The 18140-nt window shown below is 33.2% G+C and overlaps 1 protein-coding gene across 2 annotated transcripts in view; it reads right to left on the bottom strand.

Moving 5' to 3' along the window:
• Window positions 1–16735, bottom strand: part of LOC149475715 (serine hydrolase-like protein) — an 82165-nt gene extending 65430 nt beyond the window's left edge. Inside the window, exons 1-5 of one of the 2 annotated variants that reach the window (XR_016317940.1) lie at window positions 16343–16735; window positions 14312–14473; window positions 13564–13671; window positions 12088–12364; window positions 11119–11617 (exon numbers count right to left, since the gene is read on the bottom strand). Coding sequence is in view for 1 of the 2 variants with exons in the window: in XM_089712930.1 (XP_089569056.1) it covers window positions 11314–11617; window positions 12088–12364; window positions 13564–13671; window positions 14312–14473; window positions 16343–16391 (900 nt within the window). In the remaining variant the exon portion in view is untranslated. Of the gene's footprint in view, window positions 1–9298; window positions 11618–12087; window positions 12365–13563; window positions 13672–14311; window positions 14474–16342 lie in introns of those variants that run through there. The other variant, XM_089712930.1, reaches the window with a different exon arrangement.
• Window positions 16736–18140: the final 1405 nt, after the last annotated feature.

Genomic DNA, 18140 nt, shown 5'->3' with positions numbered 1-18140 from the left:
CGACATAGCTCAACAGTGACAACAGTTTATGTACTATAATTAATAAATAATAGATATAAAGATAAATTGTACTTTAAACGCGCTGAGACGCGACGCGCGGCTGAGCGGCGCCGCGGTGTAATTGACTAACGAGGTCCGCGCGCGCAAACAAACATACCAACGAGAAATAAGCACCGTTATTCGAAATGCGAGTCGTTTGAGTACTATGCAGCTTGAGGAGGCTTAGCTGGCTTAAACGAACGTTTAACACTACCAAATTATCAAATAATATCTATCAACTCTTAAATTCCATAAGTGAAACCGTGAATTATCGCTATTGTACATTTATCTAATAAACCAGCCAAGAGGATAAATCGAACGAGTCAACGGTAAACAACAAGCGAGTAGGAGTTAATAAATTACAATTAATAATTAATTATTAAGAAAAAATTGAGCTAGATTCGATCTCCTTGTTGTTCACTACGCGCTATCATCGCTTCAATACGCGGGTAACTTTATTCACAGACGGTCGAGTGCCGTCCACCCTCTGCGGTGTCGTGTGGAGAGATGCACAGAGCAAGTAATATAGTAAGAGACGGCACTCAGTACTTCGATTTCGAGCTCACGCACACATATGCATGTATTACTTAGGTCAAATCTTATATACCAACCTATGAAAAGTTTACGTCAAACATGACCCACATTGCTGCCAACATTTAAAAAGTAGACGTTGCTAGTGATGTCTCTTTGTGAGTGCTAGTATCGATAAAACTTCATATCGATATCGATAAAATTATCGATGCTGGGTAACAACACTACTAATTCTCATCCATATATTCAAATTTATAGGAAATTAAAAATAAAACAACAATGTAGATCAAGAAGTTTATTATAATATTAATTATATAATAACATTTTTATATAATATTAAAACACTATTATCAGCAAAAATGGATAATTCCATTTGTATTTTACTGAATATCTTTATTTAGGCATGTAGAACTGAATTCGGCTGAAATATTATGTGAATACAACTAGATTCACATTTTATACTTTTCCTTGAAATATTTTGCGGGATTTCTATTAAATCTCGTTCTAAATTTCGATACCAATATATCGTTGCCGGTCGGATCGCCATATTGGAATTGTATATGAAGAAGCCGTTGTTTTCTTTGGACATAATAATATCTCCTCCAATTGATTCTACAACCAGAACATGACGTGTTAGAGATGTTACTCATAAATTGTTATGTAATTATTATGTTTTATCTTCCTTATAGAACAGTCATTGGGTACATATTGTAAATATTTAGTCACAAATCACAATTATTACACACAAAGATTTTAACATTGTTTACACAATATAACACTTTTTCTTCTTTTTTCACTTTTGGCAGAAATATTACAAATTAAAAAATGTACTGTACATTAACTGAGTAGGTAAATAACAAAATTTACGATATACGAAGAACAAACTTTGTTTAACATCCACCAAAACAATAAAATAAAACGCCATTTTGAATTCAAATTTCAAACAACAAATCAACATCAAGACGTTGTCTATGCTTAAGTCTTAACCATTGACAAGAAATTGAAGAAAGAAAGAAATAATTTATTAATGTACTAGCTTAAAATTAAAATGTACAAAAATAAGGTTTAAAAAAAAAGAAGAAATAATAATAAATAATTAAAACTAAAATATTAAATCTTTTATTATATGATCACATCGGAGAGGCCAACATTAGAAATATTTTTATTTTTTCTAAATGTTGGCAAGCCAGACTTGACCTTAGGTCTTGGAAAAGTACAAAATAATTTGAACTCTATGTCAATTGAATGAAGTTTAAAATTGCTTGAAAATGGAAGCCTAACCAAAACGATGTTCTAAGTGTCGACCCACTGGAGAGATGCGAATTACATATCACCGAAACGTCAAACGAAGGTTTCTTTTATTGCTCTATACATAGACTAAAGAGTAATTTATTGCTTAGGAGTTGATGCGTCGGTGTTTGCAATAGGTACTGATATCTTCATGTATGGGAAACGACGGATGAGGCTGACGGGCGATAAGCGATTATTCACAACCAATTGGCGATACGCCCTTGCGCCTGCGTCACACTCGCAGACTTAGCGCCGAGCGAGCCCCGCGCTAGCTCTGCTCGTGTAGCACAAGCCTTAACAAGAAAAGTTAACTAGATCGTGTCCGTGCACGCCGTGCTTTATGGTCAGGAATATTGTTTGCAGGAAATATACATTTAAATACACTAATTTAAATATACTAACAGTTAAAACTCCCGGCATGGTAAACTGAAGCAAACGCGATAAAATTTAGTGGGAAAACTTATAACAATGAAAAGTTATACGTTAAAAAAAACCATAGACACCGCGTGCAAAGACCCGGCCAAAATTTGGGTTCAGTACGTCATACACTGAAACCGCATTTAGCGTGATAAAGGGTGATTCGAAATGAACGCGACTTACTGTCCCGAATGAATGACCGCGACAGCAATGCGTGAGTCGTGCAACTATATCATTGTCTCTCAGTCTTATCACCGACAGAGCCTAACCGAAGCGATGGATCGACGTTGCCCTAAGACTAACGACAGTAAAAACAGAACTGCATAACAATTGTACTAGTTAGAGATAATTTTTTTAAAATTTGATAATATTGCCACGAGTTAGAGTTGAAATTTTACAAAAATATACATACTGTACAAATAGTTGAGCGACTCAATGCACACACTGGTCAACCCTAACAAAGGTGCAAAGCGTTGCGCAGATTCGTTCGAGAGCGAGAATTAAGTACACAATGCGGAAGGGAATCTGCGTAACGATTTTCAATACTTAGAGAGATAAAATGCAACTTGTAGCCCGCGCACGCAAGTACGGGCGCGTATTGCGTGCGCGTGCGATAAGTTGCGTACACTAACTAACTCGATGATAGAGACTTATTCTAGCATTTAGACGTAACTCCAGACGGTCGCACGCACCCGATCGGATGTCGTGCGACTTGTCGCCGAACGGTTTAGACAAGCGGTCCCTTGATACGTTGTCGTACACTACCGAGATAGGACACTAGTCTCGCCCACATTGCACTGTTATATTATATGTAGATATTCGAGACGGGAACACAATACGATCACAACTTATTCGAGAATAGGCCAAGGCGCTTGGTGTCGGTCATTTTTTGATTATCTTAGAAAATGTACTAATTACTTCCACCGTAATAAATAAATTAAAAATATTGAAAGAATGTAAGAATAATATATGTCGATTTGAACCTCTTCACTTAATTGGTAAAATGATATGTCTAGTGGAATTACTAAAACAATCATTACAGGTTCAGCAATAGCAAAAACCTTTAATAGTTAAAAATTTCTTATTTATTTTCAATTGAAATGAAACTGATAACAACCGACACCTCAAGCGTTTACTAGAAACGTAAGTACTCAAAAACAATGTTATGTATAATACAAAAGCAAAATATAATAGTATCAATATAATTAAATAATAAAAATATAAAAAGCATAATAAAGCACTCCTTATTTACAAACACAATACATAAACACGGAGGCGTTCACACAAATAAAATTTGTGTGGCAACACCCTTACAATTAATACCATACCAAACCTTTCCGACACACCCAAATTAATTAGACAAAAGTCATAAACCATTATTAATGTAACTTTTGGCAGTTAATAGATAAATATCACAAGCTATTTTATGATTTCATGGGCGTCGGAAGTAAGCTAACAATTACTTAGAACAAATAAAAAAAATAAAACAAATAATCGCTCAACACAAGCGCGCGAGGCGAAACCTAAAATATAATTTTTAATATAAATAAAGAATAATAAATCTTAAGCAATCTTAAATACCCTGTTGATTCAAATTTTTTAAAATTATATTTTGACCGATGCTTGAATAAATAAAAAATTATGCGATTTTAAATAGTGCACCGTTGTGTAGTAAGTACATGAAGAAAAACCATCTACCATTCTTAACACACACAAAATGGTACCTTAACTAGTAATTTTTCATACAATTCCTGAGAACACAGATCATATAATATTATTATGCATTTACAAAACACAGATCATATACGAACAGAGAGGGCACACACCATATTCTATACAAGACAATATCACAAGTGAAAATATGCAAAATTCTTACATTACACGTCTCTCTAGCATCAACTCTCTCACTAAACCTACAATTACGTCATTATACCTCTCTGTTCTTATCGTATAGGAGCTACCAACGTTGACAAGAGAGCATTTTAGTATAGTTGGTTCTTTGATATACTGTTCCTCTTGCTATTTCGGTTAGAGTCCGGGCTGTCTGGCTGGTCGCAGTGGTTGCGTTTAGTAGTGCGCATCTCATCTGCACAGGATAATTTCCCTAATTTGAAGTCATTTTTTAACGCGTAATTTTTAATATTTTACCTTTAGATAGATCCATCAGACATAATTTTTTTATTGCAAGACGTTTTTTTCGTTGTTAAATAGGTGCCAGACGCAATTTTTAATTTCGTTTTTATAAAAAATTCAAATTATTTTAGAATGTCTGTAAATTTCATATTATGTTCTTCAAACATAATATAATCTAAAATTAATTAGCCAGACGCTAATTCGATTGTTAAGTATTAAAAAATGTGTATAAATAAAAAAAAGTAATGAAGCATGCAGCTCATCAGCTAGTGTATTTTAACTATGCGACAGGAAATAATTGCAAGAATACAATATTATTTACACTTGTTCTTATAAATAAAAGCTAAAATGAAAAAAAAAAACATAAAAGTGAAAAATAAATTAAAGTTACCATACATTGAAAAGAATGGAATAAAAACTATATCAATGAAGGTTAAACAATTACATTGTTAAATTTAAAAAGCCATCTTCATAATCATCATCATCATCATCTTTCCTCACACTGTCAGAATTATTTATGTTATCGTCTAAGGAATTGTTATTGTTTTCCAATATTCCATCATCTGTAAACAACTAGAAAGTTTGTTTCAATATTGATGTACACACGTACACACACACAACACACACACACCACACCACACACGACACACACACGTGAACACACACACACACGCATGTTTAAGTTTGTATTGAATTTAACTAAAGTAGTTAGCATGAATTTATATAGGTAGGTATACTAGCGGTCCGCCCCGGCTTCGCCCGTGGTACCTACATGTATAAACTATCCTATCTCTCAAGTTGAATCGAACTGCACATGGTGTGCGAATTTTATTATAATCGGTTAAGTGGTTTAGGAGTCCATTGAGGACAAACATTATGACACGAGATTTATGTATATACATATATTAAGAATTAAGATTAATGAATTAATATTGTTATCATCATCACTACATAGTATAAAAAAGTCGCTTTCTCTGTCCCTATGTCTCTTTAAATCTTTGAAACTACGCAACGGATTTTGATGTGGTTTTTTTAAATAGATAGAGTGATTCAATTGGGAGGTTTATATGTATAATAACATCCATTAAATAGTGGAGAAGTACCTACTGTTATTTTTGAGGTTTCTAATGTGATTACGTAAATAATTACAATTTTTCCACTTACAGTGCAAACGGAGGCACCCTACGAGTTTTATCAAAATACTTAATGTACTAACTACATTGAAAAGGTCTACAGAAAAGTCCGTGATGGTATATGTCTAATGTCTATCTCTTATGGATAACCCACAATAACTTTTTTTATCATTTACTTTTTACGACAAATAATGGCTAATTTTCGAAGCGATTTTAACCAATACAGCATTAATCCTTAACCAATTAAAGACCTTGAATACATTGTTCATTTAATATAGATCTATATGGCCTTTTACACATGGATTTAAGTGAATATTTTCGAAGATATTACAGATTTAAAAATTGCGGGACGTAGCGTTTGCGGCGGTACCAGCCGGCCGCCCGGCTATATCTACACTAATATTATAAAGAGGAAAGATTTGTTTGTTTGTTTGTTTGATTGTAATGAATAGGCTCATAAACTACTGGACCGATTTTAAAAATTCTTTCACCATTCGAAAGTAACACGAGTACATTATCCACGAGTAACATAGGCTAGGTTTTATCCCGGAAATCCCACGGGAACGGGAACTATGCGGGTTTTTCTTTGAAAACGCGGGCGAAGCCGCAGGCGGAAAGCTATGTTTTTATATTCAACGTTCACAGTTTTTCTGTAGTGTATTTAGCGATTATTGCACCCGTGCGAAGCCAGGGCCGGGCGGGTCGCTAGTTAATATTAGATATATATTAGAAAATTTAACTTGTATTGGCAACACTGTATTTTGTCTGTGGTTCTTTTTCTTCTTGTACGCGGTGTGTAATGTGTGGTATTAGGCAATGTGCTATTGGAAACATTATACATAAGTTTATGTAATCGCTGTTTTCATTTAAACCCATAACTTAATAGATAAGTAATAAAAAAATTGTTTTGTATAGAAGATTGTTGATGTACCCTAATAGTTTATTTTTTAGCCTAAGGAATAAAATGTACCAATGGAAGGTACTTGTTCCCACAACACAGGGAATCCTAGAGTAGGAACAATTCAATTTCTATGCATCTTAGGTATATTTTCGAAAAAAAGAAGTTATTTTTTATTGTTATTTAATTTTCGCGGCCGACCCTTTCTATCTCTCTTGCACTTTAAACTATCTCTCCATATACACAATCATCAAATTGTTATACTTACCTACTTTCACTACGTTTTTATTTGTACATATTTAATACTTAACAATCGAATTAGCGTCTGGCTAATTAATTTTAGATTATATTATGTTTGAAGAACATAATATGAAATTTACAGACATTCTAAAATAATTTGAATTTTTTATAAAAACGAAATTAAAAATTGCGTATGGCACCTATTTAACAACGAAAAAAACGTCTTGCAATAAAAAAATTATGATTGATGGATCTATCTAAAGGCAAAGGTTTAAAAATTACGCGTTAAAAAATGACTTTAAATTAAGGATAATTTCCTGTGCAGATAAGATGCGCACTACTGAACGCAACCACTCCGGCCAGCCAGACTGCGCGGACTCTAACCGAAATAGCTAGAGGAACAATATATCAAAAAACCAGCTATACTAAAATGACTTCTTTTTCAACGTTAATAGCTCCCGTACCATTATCACAATTGCGTTTTTTTAATATAAAATAGTTAAAGTTTGAAAAACGGTTTTGGAACGTACACAACTATTTTAAAAATAGAATTCAATGAGTATAGAACATAATAATCATAACGGGCTATTTCAATTTTTGAATTTGGATTTACGGAAAGCAAAAAGAACAATAGTCTTTACTGTACTAGTAATAAGACTCAATTTAGCATGTACATTCCAAGACCGCTCTAACAAAACACAGCGATGCACTATTCCCACCGCGCCATTGAGCACACGACGCGGTCTGCGGTAGCCGCATCGCAGTGCGCATAGAAATGAATATTCCGTACATAATTGTGCTTGCGGTCAGCCGGACGGCTACCCGCAATGCGGCTACCCGCATAGTGCGTATACGCTCTAAGTCTGTCTGTTCGTCTGTTCGCAATAAACTACTGCATCGATTTTCATTGTTTCAGCATGATTCTTGAGCATAGAAATCTAAATAACAAGACACTAGAAGTCGTAAGCGTGCGTGACCTTGTCGCCACTCAGGTGATTTTCACATCACCAGTGCATTCGTCACTGTTCAGTTGCTCTGGAGACGTATGAGTGTATACATGGTGTGTTTCAGCAATTCCCATTGCGGAAATTCTTCCACAAGTTGTAATTATACTTATAAAGGAATGATATTTCATCGGAAAATATTTTTTTTTAGAAATAATGCCGTTTTTCCTTAAATTTATAGAATATTTACAAGTATTACGAGTGTCACCATAGTAATCGAAATAACAATGAATGACACAGTCGACCATTCTTATTATCACGTTTGTTCGTATTGGAGCAAAAAGTCTCATATACTTAGGGATGTTATTCTAAAATAAACCGTAAATTCGTGCGTTAGGATACATATTCAAAAGCTTAATTTAATAGTTAACCCTTGGCATGCCTGGTGGGCATAAGTTACACTCTATGCCTGGTGGGTCTCTCAGACCCCGATTTCAAAATGGTATTTTTTTCTATAAATTTTATTATGTAAGATGATTTAATGATTCAAGACGCATGCTTTAAGGGCAAAAAAGAGATTGTAAAAGAAATCACATTAGAAATTAATCAACTTTATTAAAATATTTGAAATTAAACTTTAACTCACATTTTTAAGCAACATTTCGTGACTATAACTTTGTTAACATATAATTAGTATCAAAAGTAATGAGATCATAATCAGACTTTAATCCAGTGTAAGGCACTATCATATACTTAATATAAATTACAAAATAATTAGTCTTCATCACTTGCATTTACACTTTGTAAAGCTTTGGTTTGGTAACACTTTGCGCATTGAAAAATCGACTGGTCAAGACAAATGTGACAACTACATGTCTCACAAATGTACTAATGGATGGACAGAGGCACCTCCATTTCAGTATCCAAAGTGGTGGAGCCTGCATCATTTTCTTCCTCCTCAATCAAATGCAACTAAGTCTTCCTCATCCAACTCTTAGAATAATAAACTAGCTATATCCTCGTCTGTTAGTTGTTTATTCATGATTAAACTGAAAAAAACAATAAAATAGGATAATGTAATGTACAAACTAATATTATTTAACGCCAAATTCCAATATCTATAAGAAAAAAGAAAAATAAATACTTACAAAATAAAGTCACGCCGTATGCCTGGTGGGGTCTGTGGGACCCGCACGCACTTTAAGCACGTCCTTTTACGCTCGTAGCTCGCCTCGGGCTGAAGAAGCGGGTGGAGGCCATTCCGTGGTTAGTAACGGCCAGCTACTAAAAACGGTGAGGCGCGAAATTCAAATTTAAACGAACTACAACAGTTTGCGCGTTGGTGTGGGTCTGACAGACCCTACCAGGCATGCCAAGGGTTAAGTTAGTTTTCACTAAAATCAAGCTGTCCAATAAAAGGCATAGTTTACTTGTGTGTACTGTTTAGCTTTCGGTTTGAATGTGTTGATTTTGGCGACAGCGGTTTTCATACGAATTATGACATTATAGCACTTCTATGTGTCTTGTTATTTAGATTTCTATGTTCTTGAGGAAAGTTTTAGTGTATAAATTTTCATGGTTTAGCCAGTAACCAGTCTTACGGTAGTTATCAAAATTATTAATTTCTTACTAGCTCCTTAACCTGACTTTGGCCATATTTTCTCCATCTTAACACGAGTCTCGAAGCCGTACTTTATAATATTATGTATTATGTTTCTTCAAACGCTCTATAACCAGTATAATATTTCATCACAAACCTCAGAAGTCTTTAACTTTTCATCGCCGTGTCCTTTAATAGCAAATGGCGATAAATTTAATTGCATTAAAGCATACTCTTAAAAACTTTTTCCAATTTCCAGATTCACATACGACCAAAGCATGAAAAACACCGCTCTCATGCCGTTCTCGCCGAGCAACTTACAAAGTCTCCTTACGTATTCAAAAGTGCCAATTTTAACTGTATTCGCTAAAAAAGTCATAGAGCGAGGATCGTATTCAAAAGTGCCTTTTGTGTTTGATGAAAACGCGTGGCCGAATAACAATTATAAATATAAAATTGTCGATGGTTACCATGACGTTCACATGACAGATCCGCATCTAATGGCAGATGACATTTCTAAGTTTTTAATGGAAGAGTTTCGCGCCAAATTGTAATGACTTATGAAAAAATTGCATTTTAAAAATGTAAATTGTAAATTGTGTTAGATGCTAGTGTAAATTAATTATTGGGATTGATTTTGTATTGGATATGTGTATGTAAAATGTAAATAATGCTCTAAGAAATAAATGGATACGGATTACGGATATATAATTTTTTATAAGCAACAACCTCTTTTATTATCCTCACTAGTCATTTATTGTTTTTGCTTATGTTTTTGTAAGTATTTGACAAATCAGTAATCTAAAGAAAATCATATAAAAATTGCTTATTCGGAATATTAAAAAAAACAATGTTTATAAAATGCATTTAATGCTTTAAAAATAACAATTCTATTGTTAAATAATAATTTAAACAGAACATTCAAAACAAAGGTCCCCCTGGAACACTTAAAATAATCACCTATAAACCAAGCCTATAAAAATATAGTTACTTAAATCATAAAAAATGCTTTGTATAAAATAATAAAGAACTGGTATACATATCCCTTCACATTAAATTAGTACCTACCTAATGACTTGAAAAACATCACATATATTCAAGTTCATTTAAAATAGGTATAACTTTCTTAATATGTAAGCGCAAAGTCATACTTTGGCATTAAAAATTGTTCTAAATTATACACTTAAATAATATACACTAAATTAAAAATATCTTCGGAAATATTTTGTTAGTAGAGAATACCTTTATATTTCCCAGAATTAAAAAAATAATTAATATAGTCTGAGTTCGGGTTTTTGAAGCGAAACTTCTTTATGCGCGTTGAGAGTAAAATTTCAAGGTCGCATCATAGTAATACCGTCATGTCATGGCGACGATTTTGGTATCTATGAATCTTGCCAAAGAAGTTTCACTTCTGACACGTGTGCTCGGCAGATACGCTCCTAGTATTACTATCTTTATAATAAACGCATTTATCAGTGAATAAAATTGCTCTATTGAAGGGATAACGTCAGATGTTTAAAATTAAAGAAAGAGTCACTTTTTACTTTCAAGTTGAGAGAATCTAGTCCTTTTCTTTGTAGAACCAACGCAAGAAAATTGCATCGCTCTTTTGCGCATGCGATAATAAAATTGTATAATCCATGTTAAAAAGTCAAAAATAAAAAAATATATATATGTATAGATCAATGTTGGAATGTCATTCGGTGGTTTTGTATATTAAAATGAAATAACAAATGTATTGATCATAATTTAAGGTAATTTAATATGTTTTCCTTGTTATTGTAATTTATATTTCCTTATGTGGTATATTACTTCTCTAAAAATATAATACGACACGAAGGACCATTGTCGCATAATTTGAACAAAAATATATTACATATTACATACAACCTTCTTTTAAGTAACATTTTCATATCACATATTGTAGTGAAACTACTTCAGGCGCGTTGAGAGTAAAATTTAAAGGTCGGGTCATGGCAATACCGTCACGCCATGGTGTAATCGATTTTGGCATCTTTGAATCTTGCAAAAGTTTCACTTCTGACACGCGTGCTCGGCACGTACACGTTTTTACCCGTAATTATTCTAAATTTTAGCTTTAACGATTGGCTTCTCTAAAAACTCTAAAACGTCGTTTATAAATTTCTCCGCGCTAGTAAGATGTAAATCATGAGTTCCCTCAACCCAAATCGTTTTGACATTTTTGCACTTTTCCTCCCAAATATTAATTAGATTTGTTGTTACGCTTTTCTTTGAATAGAAAAAGGGTTTTAAGTCTATTGAACAGATAAGTAGGGAGGGTGGGGGGTGTAAGGTAAATAGTTCGTAATAGTACTCGGGAGGTGCGTTGAAGGTTGCCAAATTCTTATATCGCCTGTCCCAGGACAATCTGAAAATGTATAAATATATTTTTAGTAAAAATTAATGTACTTATTTGTAATTCATTAGTACGATATTTAATAAAGACATATTAAATATTATCATACTAATATTTTATGGAAAATATTTTTTTTTTGAGTATGTAGTCTATATGAATCCTACTAATTTTATAAACTGAAAGTTTGTGAGGATGGATGCATGTTTGAAAGAAGAAGAAGAAAAAGAAAACCCGCATAATTCCTGATCTTGTGGGATTTCCGCGATAAATACGTCTATGTCCATTTTTTGGGTCTCTGTACCAAATTTCATCTAAACCGGTTCAGTGGTTGAGGCGTGAAGAATACAAACAGACAAGAGTTACTTTGGCATTTATAATATTAGTTAGAATTTTATAAGTTTTAGACATCGCAGGCAGCACCGCGTGACAAAAGCTAGTAAATAATATTAGTTAGGATCATTCTTTGGCATGATTAAACTCACTTATAAGTATCCGGACCGGTTTCTACAAGATTCCTGGACAATATCATCTTAGCTTGTTCCTCATTCAACGCTCGATTATTCCTCACGGCTTTAATCGCTTCCTCCATTGTATATTCTTTCTCATAATCATACTTGTGACAATTATCGTAGAAATTTTCGTATGTTTCCTTGAAGAATACAGGATAGTTTACATCCTTACACCAGTTTATGGATGGTCCAGGATCGAGGAAAATTGCCTTTTTTATTTGTTTAGGATATATCGCTGAGTAGAACATGCCTGGCGGAGGAAGGAAAGTAATACTAATAAACATTTAATTAAACATAATAAAAAGAGCGTGTGTGCCTAACACACGTGTCAGAAGTGAAACATCTTTGGCTTTGGCATCTTGAAATCAATAATTTTGGTGCCTATGCTGTAAAAATAAACATTAGCTTCGTGGAAGTTTTGTTAAAACCTACAATCTAAAAGGTAAATGCATGTATTTTTAAAGTAAAGCGTTTTTAGGCGTATTGAGAGTAAAATTTCAAGGTCGCGTCATAGCAATACTAGTATATTTGAATCTAGCCAAAGAAGTTTCACTTCTGACACGTGTGCTCGGCACATAACGCTCTTTTTTATTATATTTTATAACTAGCGACCCGCCCCGGCTTCGCACGGGGTATAAAATATATAGCCGGGCGGCCGGCCGGTACCGCCGCAAACGCTACGTCCCGCAATTTTTAAATCTGCAAGCAATTTTATTCAATGACTAGCGGTCCGCCCCGGCTTCGCCCGTGGTACATGTTTACGTTTTCTCTACATAAGAACCATCCTCGTACTTCAAGGAATATAATAAAAAAAGAATTATCGAAATCGGTTCAGCCGTTCTCAACTCTATGACGTCCATTGAACTCAGGAGAGTAAACGCACTAGTAATCACACATAAAATGATGTGTAAACGACAAAGCGACTGCCAGGAAACGATAAAATGTCGTCGCGATCCAATGGGAACAGCTAGATACGACAGTCGCTAAACGATAAAAAATGTTGACGACAAACAATCGTTATAATGGGAACAGGTAGAGATGACAGTCGTCGAACGATAAATTAGTCGTTACGACATAGTGGGAACGCGCCCTTAGAGATAGACATATACCAGCGCGGACTTTTCTGTAGACCTTTTCAATGTGTATAATACTTAGTACATTATTTTGATAAAACTCGTAGGGTTCAGCCTGCGTTTGCAATGTAAGCGGAAAAATGTAAATATTTACGACATCACATTAGAAACCTCAAAAATAACAGTACTTCTCCACTATTTACTAGATGTCATTATACATATAAACCTTCCTCTTGAAACACTCTATCTATTAAAAAAAACCGCATCAAAATCCGTTGCATAGTTTCAAAGATTTAAGCGTACAAAGGGACATAGGGACATAGGGACAGAGAAAGCGACTTTGCTTTATACTATGTAGTGACAAACAATATCTCACCCTGTTCAGCTCCCAAGGAGTGTCCGAAATAGATGAACTTCTTCCAGCCCAAATGCTTTACGATCAAATCTATCACCACTACGCCGATGAAGCGAGAAAGAATTGTGCCTGAAAATTATAATCAACAGTTTTATATAAACTACCTGACAATTTGGAAAGAATAGAAAGAAAGGAAAAAACATTTGGTTTTCTGTAATATGAAAAATTGCTGAACAATAAATGAATTTTTTAAAAATGTTGCATTTTTTATTATGTTTTATTTATTTTAAACTAGCTTACCGCCCGCGGCTTCGCCCGCTTTGTCTAAAACCTAATAAATTATATAGTAAAAGCTTCCTCTTGAATCACTCTATCTATTAAAAAAACCGCATTAAAATTCGTTGCGTAGTTTTAAAGATTTATGCATACAAAGGGACATAGGTACAGAGAAAGCGACTTTGTTTTATATTATGTAGTGATAGTGATAAAACAAAATAAAAAGCATTTCTCAGGACTAGGTTTTTAAGTATTATACATTATTATTAAAAAAAAACAATTGCTGTGTATTAATTCCCCTAAACCTCAAGAATGCTGCTCCATTTTTGCTATTTTTAATCTTTAATTATTTATGGAAGCTAAAGGAAGGTTCAAACATACTAAAAATAACTACTTAATATAATTCCAGTTATCATGCCATTGTGATAAAAAAAAATGTCTTTAATTTATAAAACTATAATTCAACCATTAGACAAGATACGCTAAAACTTACCTTTAGGGAACGGATCTGACTTCCCATTACCAGGCATATCGAACGCAACATAGCAATACTTTTTCGGCAGTAACCGCAATAACGGTATATATGTGGCGGCACTGTCCAGGCGGCCGTGTACTAGCAACACTTTCTCGCCTTTAGGGTTGCCGCATGATAGCGCTGAAATCAGTTGATGAAAATTTTAAAATTAAGAACTACAAACGTAAACTGCATGCAATCTTTACTTATAATATAGAGCTGAAGAGTTTGTTTATTTGAACATATTAATCTCAGGAACTACAGTAGATCGTTAACTTCTTTAGGCGCGTTGAAAGTAAAATTTCAAGGTCGCGTCATGGCAATACCGTCATTGAGTAAGGCGACGATTTTCATATCTTTGAATCTTGCCAAAGAAGTTTTACTTCTGACACGTGTGCTCGGCAAACACGCTCTTTTTCTTCTATATTTAACTAGCTGACACACAATACTTCATTTGATTTAAAAAGTAATATTACTGCAATATTTTTCATTGCTTCTCTGCTCCTATTGGTTATACCATGATATTATAATAAAGTAATAGCCTGCCTAAATAAAAGGACTATCCAACAGAAAAATATTTCTAAATACAACCCAGAGGTGGTCCATGTGTTCAAGCAAATGTATGGGAGTGTTTGATGTAAAATTTTTGGATAGTTATTTCCCGTTTTATTTTTCAAAAGTTATTATTGTCATTTTACTCATTAGGTAGAGAGCTTTTGACACCAGTTTAAAGTTTTTTGATATCTAATAGTTACGGAATAATTGCATCATGCATGTGTATTGTGTACACTTAACAATTACACGCTGTATACCTTACCACTTGAAATTTAAGTAAATACTAGAGAATCTACATAATTTAAGAATACATAATTCATGTTATGATAATTTCAATGATAATTATTAATTTGTTATCCATACTAATATTATAAAGCTGAAGTGTTTGTTTGTTTGCTTGAACGTGCTAAATATCTACACTAATATTATAAAGCGGAAAAAATTGTTAATTAATGAGTTTATGACATTGAATCTACTGAATTGATTTTAAAAATTAAGTAACCAATAGACAGACATTATAAATTGTGGGTGTCATAGTCAATTTTATGATTATTCTGGGTCAATTCAGGACAAGCAGCTATTGCAAGAATATTACTCAAAAAAACAACAATTTTCATTGGCAATAAAAAATTCTATAACAGCTTCTCAATGTGAAAGATTAAAACATGTATTATTTATATAGGAGTCTTATGTGAGATATTATACAGGGTGTCCCACTATTGGTATACTAAGCACGAAAGGACTTGTAGTTTTGCATACACTGATCACGTAAAAAATACTTAAACAACAAAATTACGTCAAAAATTTTTTGCTAAATTTTTCCTGAAAATCCATGTTTTCTTCTCTAGCTTCGCGCAGCCAGCATATACTGTTTCTCTAATGTGAGCATTCTGTCTATGAAAACATAATCTTAAACAATAGCTCACGTGCTGGTAGCAAAGTTGGGCGTGTTGCTTGTTATGGGTGTACACATAGAGTTTTAAGAATTCATCTATTTGAAAAAAATGTGTCTGGAATTTTATAAATATTTTTTACGTACTCAGCGTATGCAAAACTATAACCTCCTTTGAGCTTAGTATACCAACAGTGGGACATCCCTGTATATTAAGAATATTTATACATGTTGGTCATCAGTCATAGTAGACTTACTATGACTGGTTAACTCCTTGATTATTTTTATATACTTCTCCAACAGTACCAAACTCTTGCTAAATGTTTATCATGCTTTAAAGGTAAACACAACAAAAAATGAGCTTGTAAAACCAATACTATAGCTTGTAATGTGTTAATATGTATTTATCACAAGAATTAAGCATATAATTTATTACATATTATAAACTCAGATAAAATTAATTTTATTAAATGTCTCTAAACCTATTTGCACAACTCTGTTACCACTTTTTAATGAATTTGATCATCGGATATTTAAAGCTTGTAGGTTTAATTATCACTTACTTGCAACATTCCCCCAGGGAACTTTGACCAGCTCTTCTTTAAATTCCATTATAATAAAATAAAGGTTTTATAATTTCCTCGAAACACTATAAAATTGACACTTTTGAAACTTTAATTGTAAAATTTTTCGCTTGCAATTTTTGAGTTAACCACGGAATTGTATTATTAATAATATTTAATAAGGTTGAACAGTACAAGGTCCAATCTTAATTCACAGGAAAAAATATTACATTAGCGTTTACGGAGGAAGATTTACCTTTTTTACATCATGTACTTACGTCAACTCAGTATTGACTATTGACATTGGCATTTGGCATGTTTCAAAATTCAAAGTGCAAAATGACGTTCCGTTTTTTTTAAACAAATCACACAAATCGCCTCGTCATTCGCGCGATCGTGTAATCATCACTACGTAATATTATAAAACAAAGTCGCTTTCCCTATCCCTAAATCCCTATATATGCTTATCTTTAAAACTACCCATCGGATGTTGATGCGATTTTATGTAATAGAGAGCGTGATTCAAGAGGAAGGATTTAACTGTACATAATATTTTATTAAATTTTATACAAATTGGGAGTTTTATAGGAAACCGCGGGCGGGAATCTAGATAAGAAGATAAACTTGGATAGTGCATATGCAATATGTATATCAATAATTACCACGTTTCAATTGTTAGTCCTTAATAAATTGAATGATCTGGATTCAATGTAAAATTTACGCTAAGTACATACCTACCTATGTACCTCCTTATTAAATAATATAGTCAAGAGTAGGTAGGTACTTACCTATAATGCGATTGTTGTGTTAAAGTGTAAACTACTTTGTGCTTACTTTGTGCTACCGCAATTTACACTGATTTACTCATTCGTCAATCGTGCGAATAGCAAGGCGAATAGTAGGTATCTAATAATGAACATAATATAATTAATTATTATTAGAGCAGATTTATAGAGCTATTATAAGAGATTTTTTTTACCGCGTTATCACAATCGTGTTCGTTATTCATGTTAATTTCTAAGCCGCAGATCCGAAGAATTTCCCAACGATTTTGTTGAATGACTTTTTCAGAAGATGAATTCTCAATTATTTGCAGTGCATAATGTTTTTTTTTCTTTTAGTTCACATGTTACGCACGACGACATTGCCACGCAGTTAAAAATTTGGTTCAAGCTTCTACAGATTTATCCATAGGTGTACCGCATTCAAAAAAGCGTTACTTACATAAAAAAAAATTGGTTGTCTGTAAAGTCGGTTTACTGCAAGAAGCTTATATCTAATACACTGGAGATTGCACTATGACCATTAACTTGTCACAAGAAAATATAAACTTGAATGACGTCAGTGTTGTTTTTTGTCTCTTTCTGTGGGTGACCACACTGGTTTGTATATTCAGGATTTTTCGAAATAAAAAAAAATAAAAATCATGGTCTATAAATTATAACGACATATATTTTTAACAGTATTTATATTATAATATTACTGGTCAACTTACATGAATAATTATCATCTTTATAGGTACATACCATTTTAATTGGTAGAGAATAATAGTTTTAAATAACGCTTGATAACTTTTGATCTCATACTACGATTTTTAAATTAAAATGAGTGCTACATACATTAAAACATCGTTTTGGTTACTCAAGCTTCAGTCTAGAACTTTTCAATATTCCAAAGGGAGAGTTGCATCGCTAGTGTTGATGTGTGGTAACGATATTACAGTTCTCAGAAATTCGTTTGTCTTTCAGGAGCTGTACTTACGGTTACTAATGGTTTCATGGTGGTTAATTATAATATA

The sequence above is a fragment of the Colias philodice genome, chromosome 29 (assembly GCF_061535455.1).
Source record: "Colias philodice isolate Cphi_HAF_F1 chromosome 29, ilColPhil1 Martin Lab GWU primary, whole genome shotgun sequence".
In the NCBI taxonomy this organism is placed as follows: domain Eukaryota; kingdom Metazoa; phylum Arthropoda; class Insecta; order Lepidoptera; family Pieridae; genus Colias; species Colias philodice.
The sequence above is the reverse complement of the archived record's forward strand: the minus strand, read 5'-3'. Positions and strand labels throughout refer to the sequence as shown.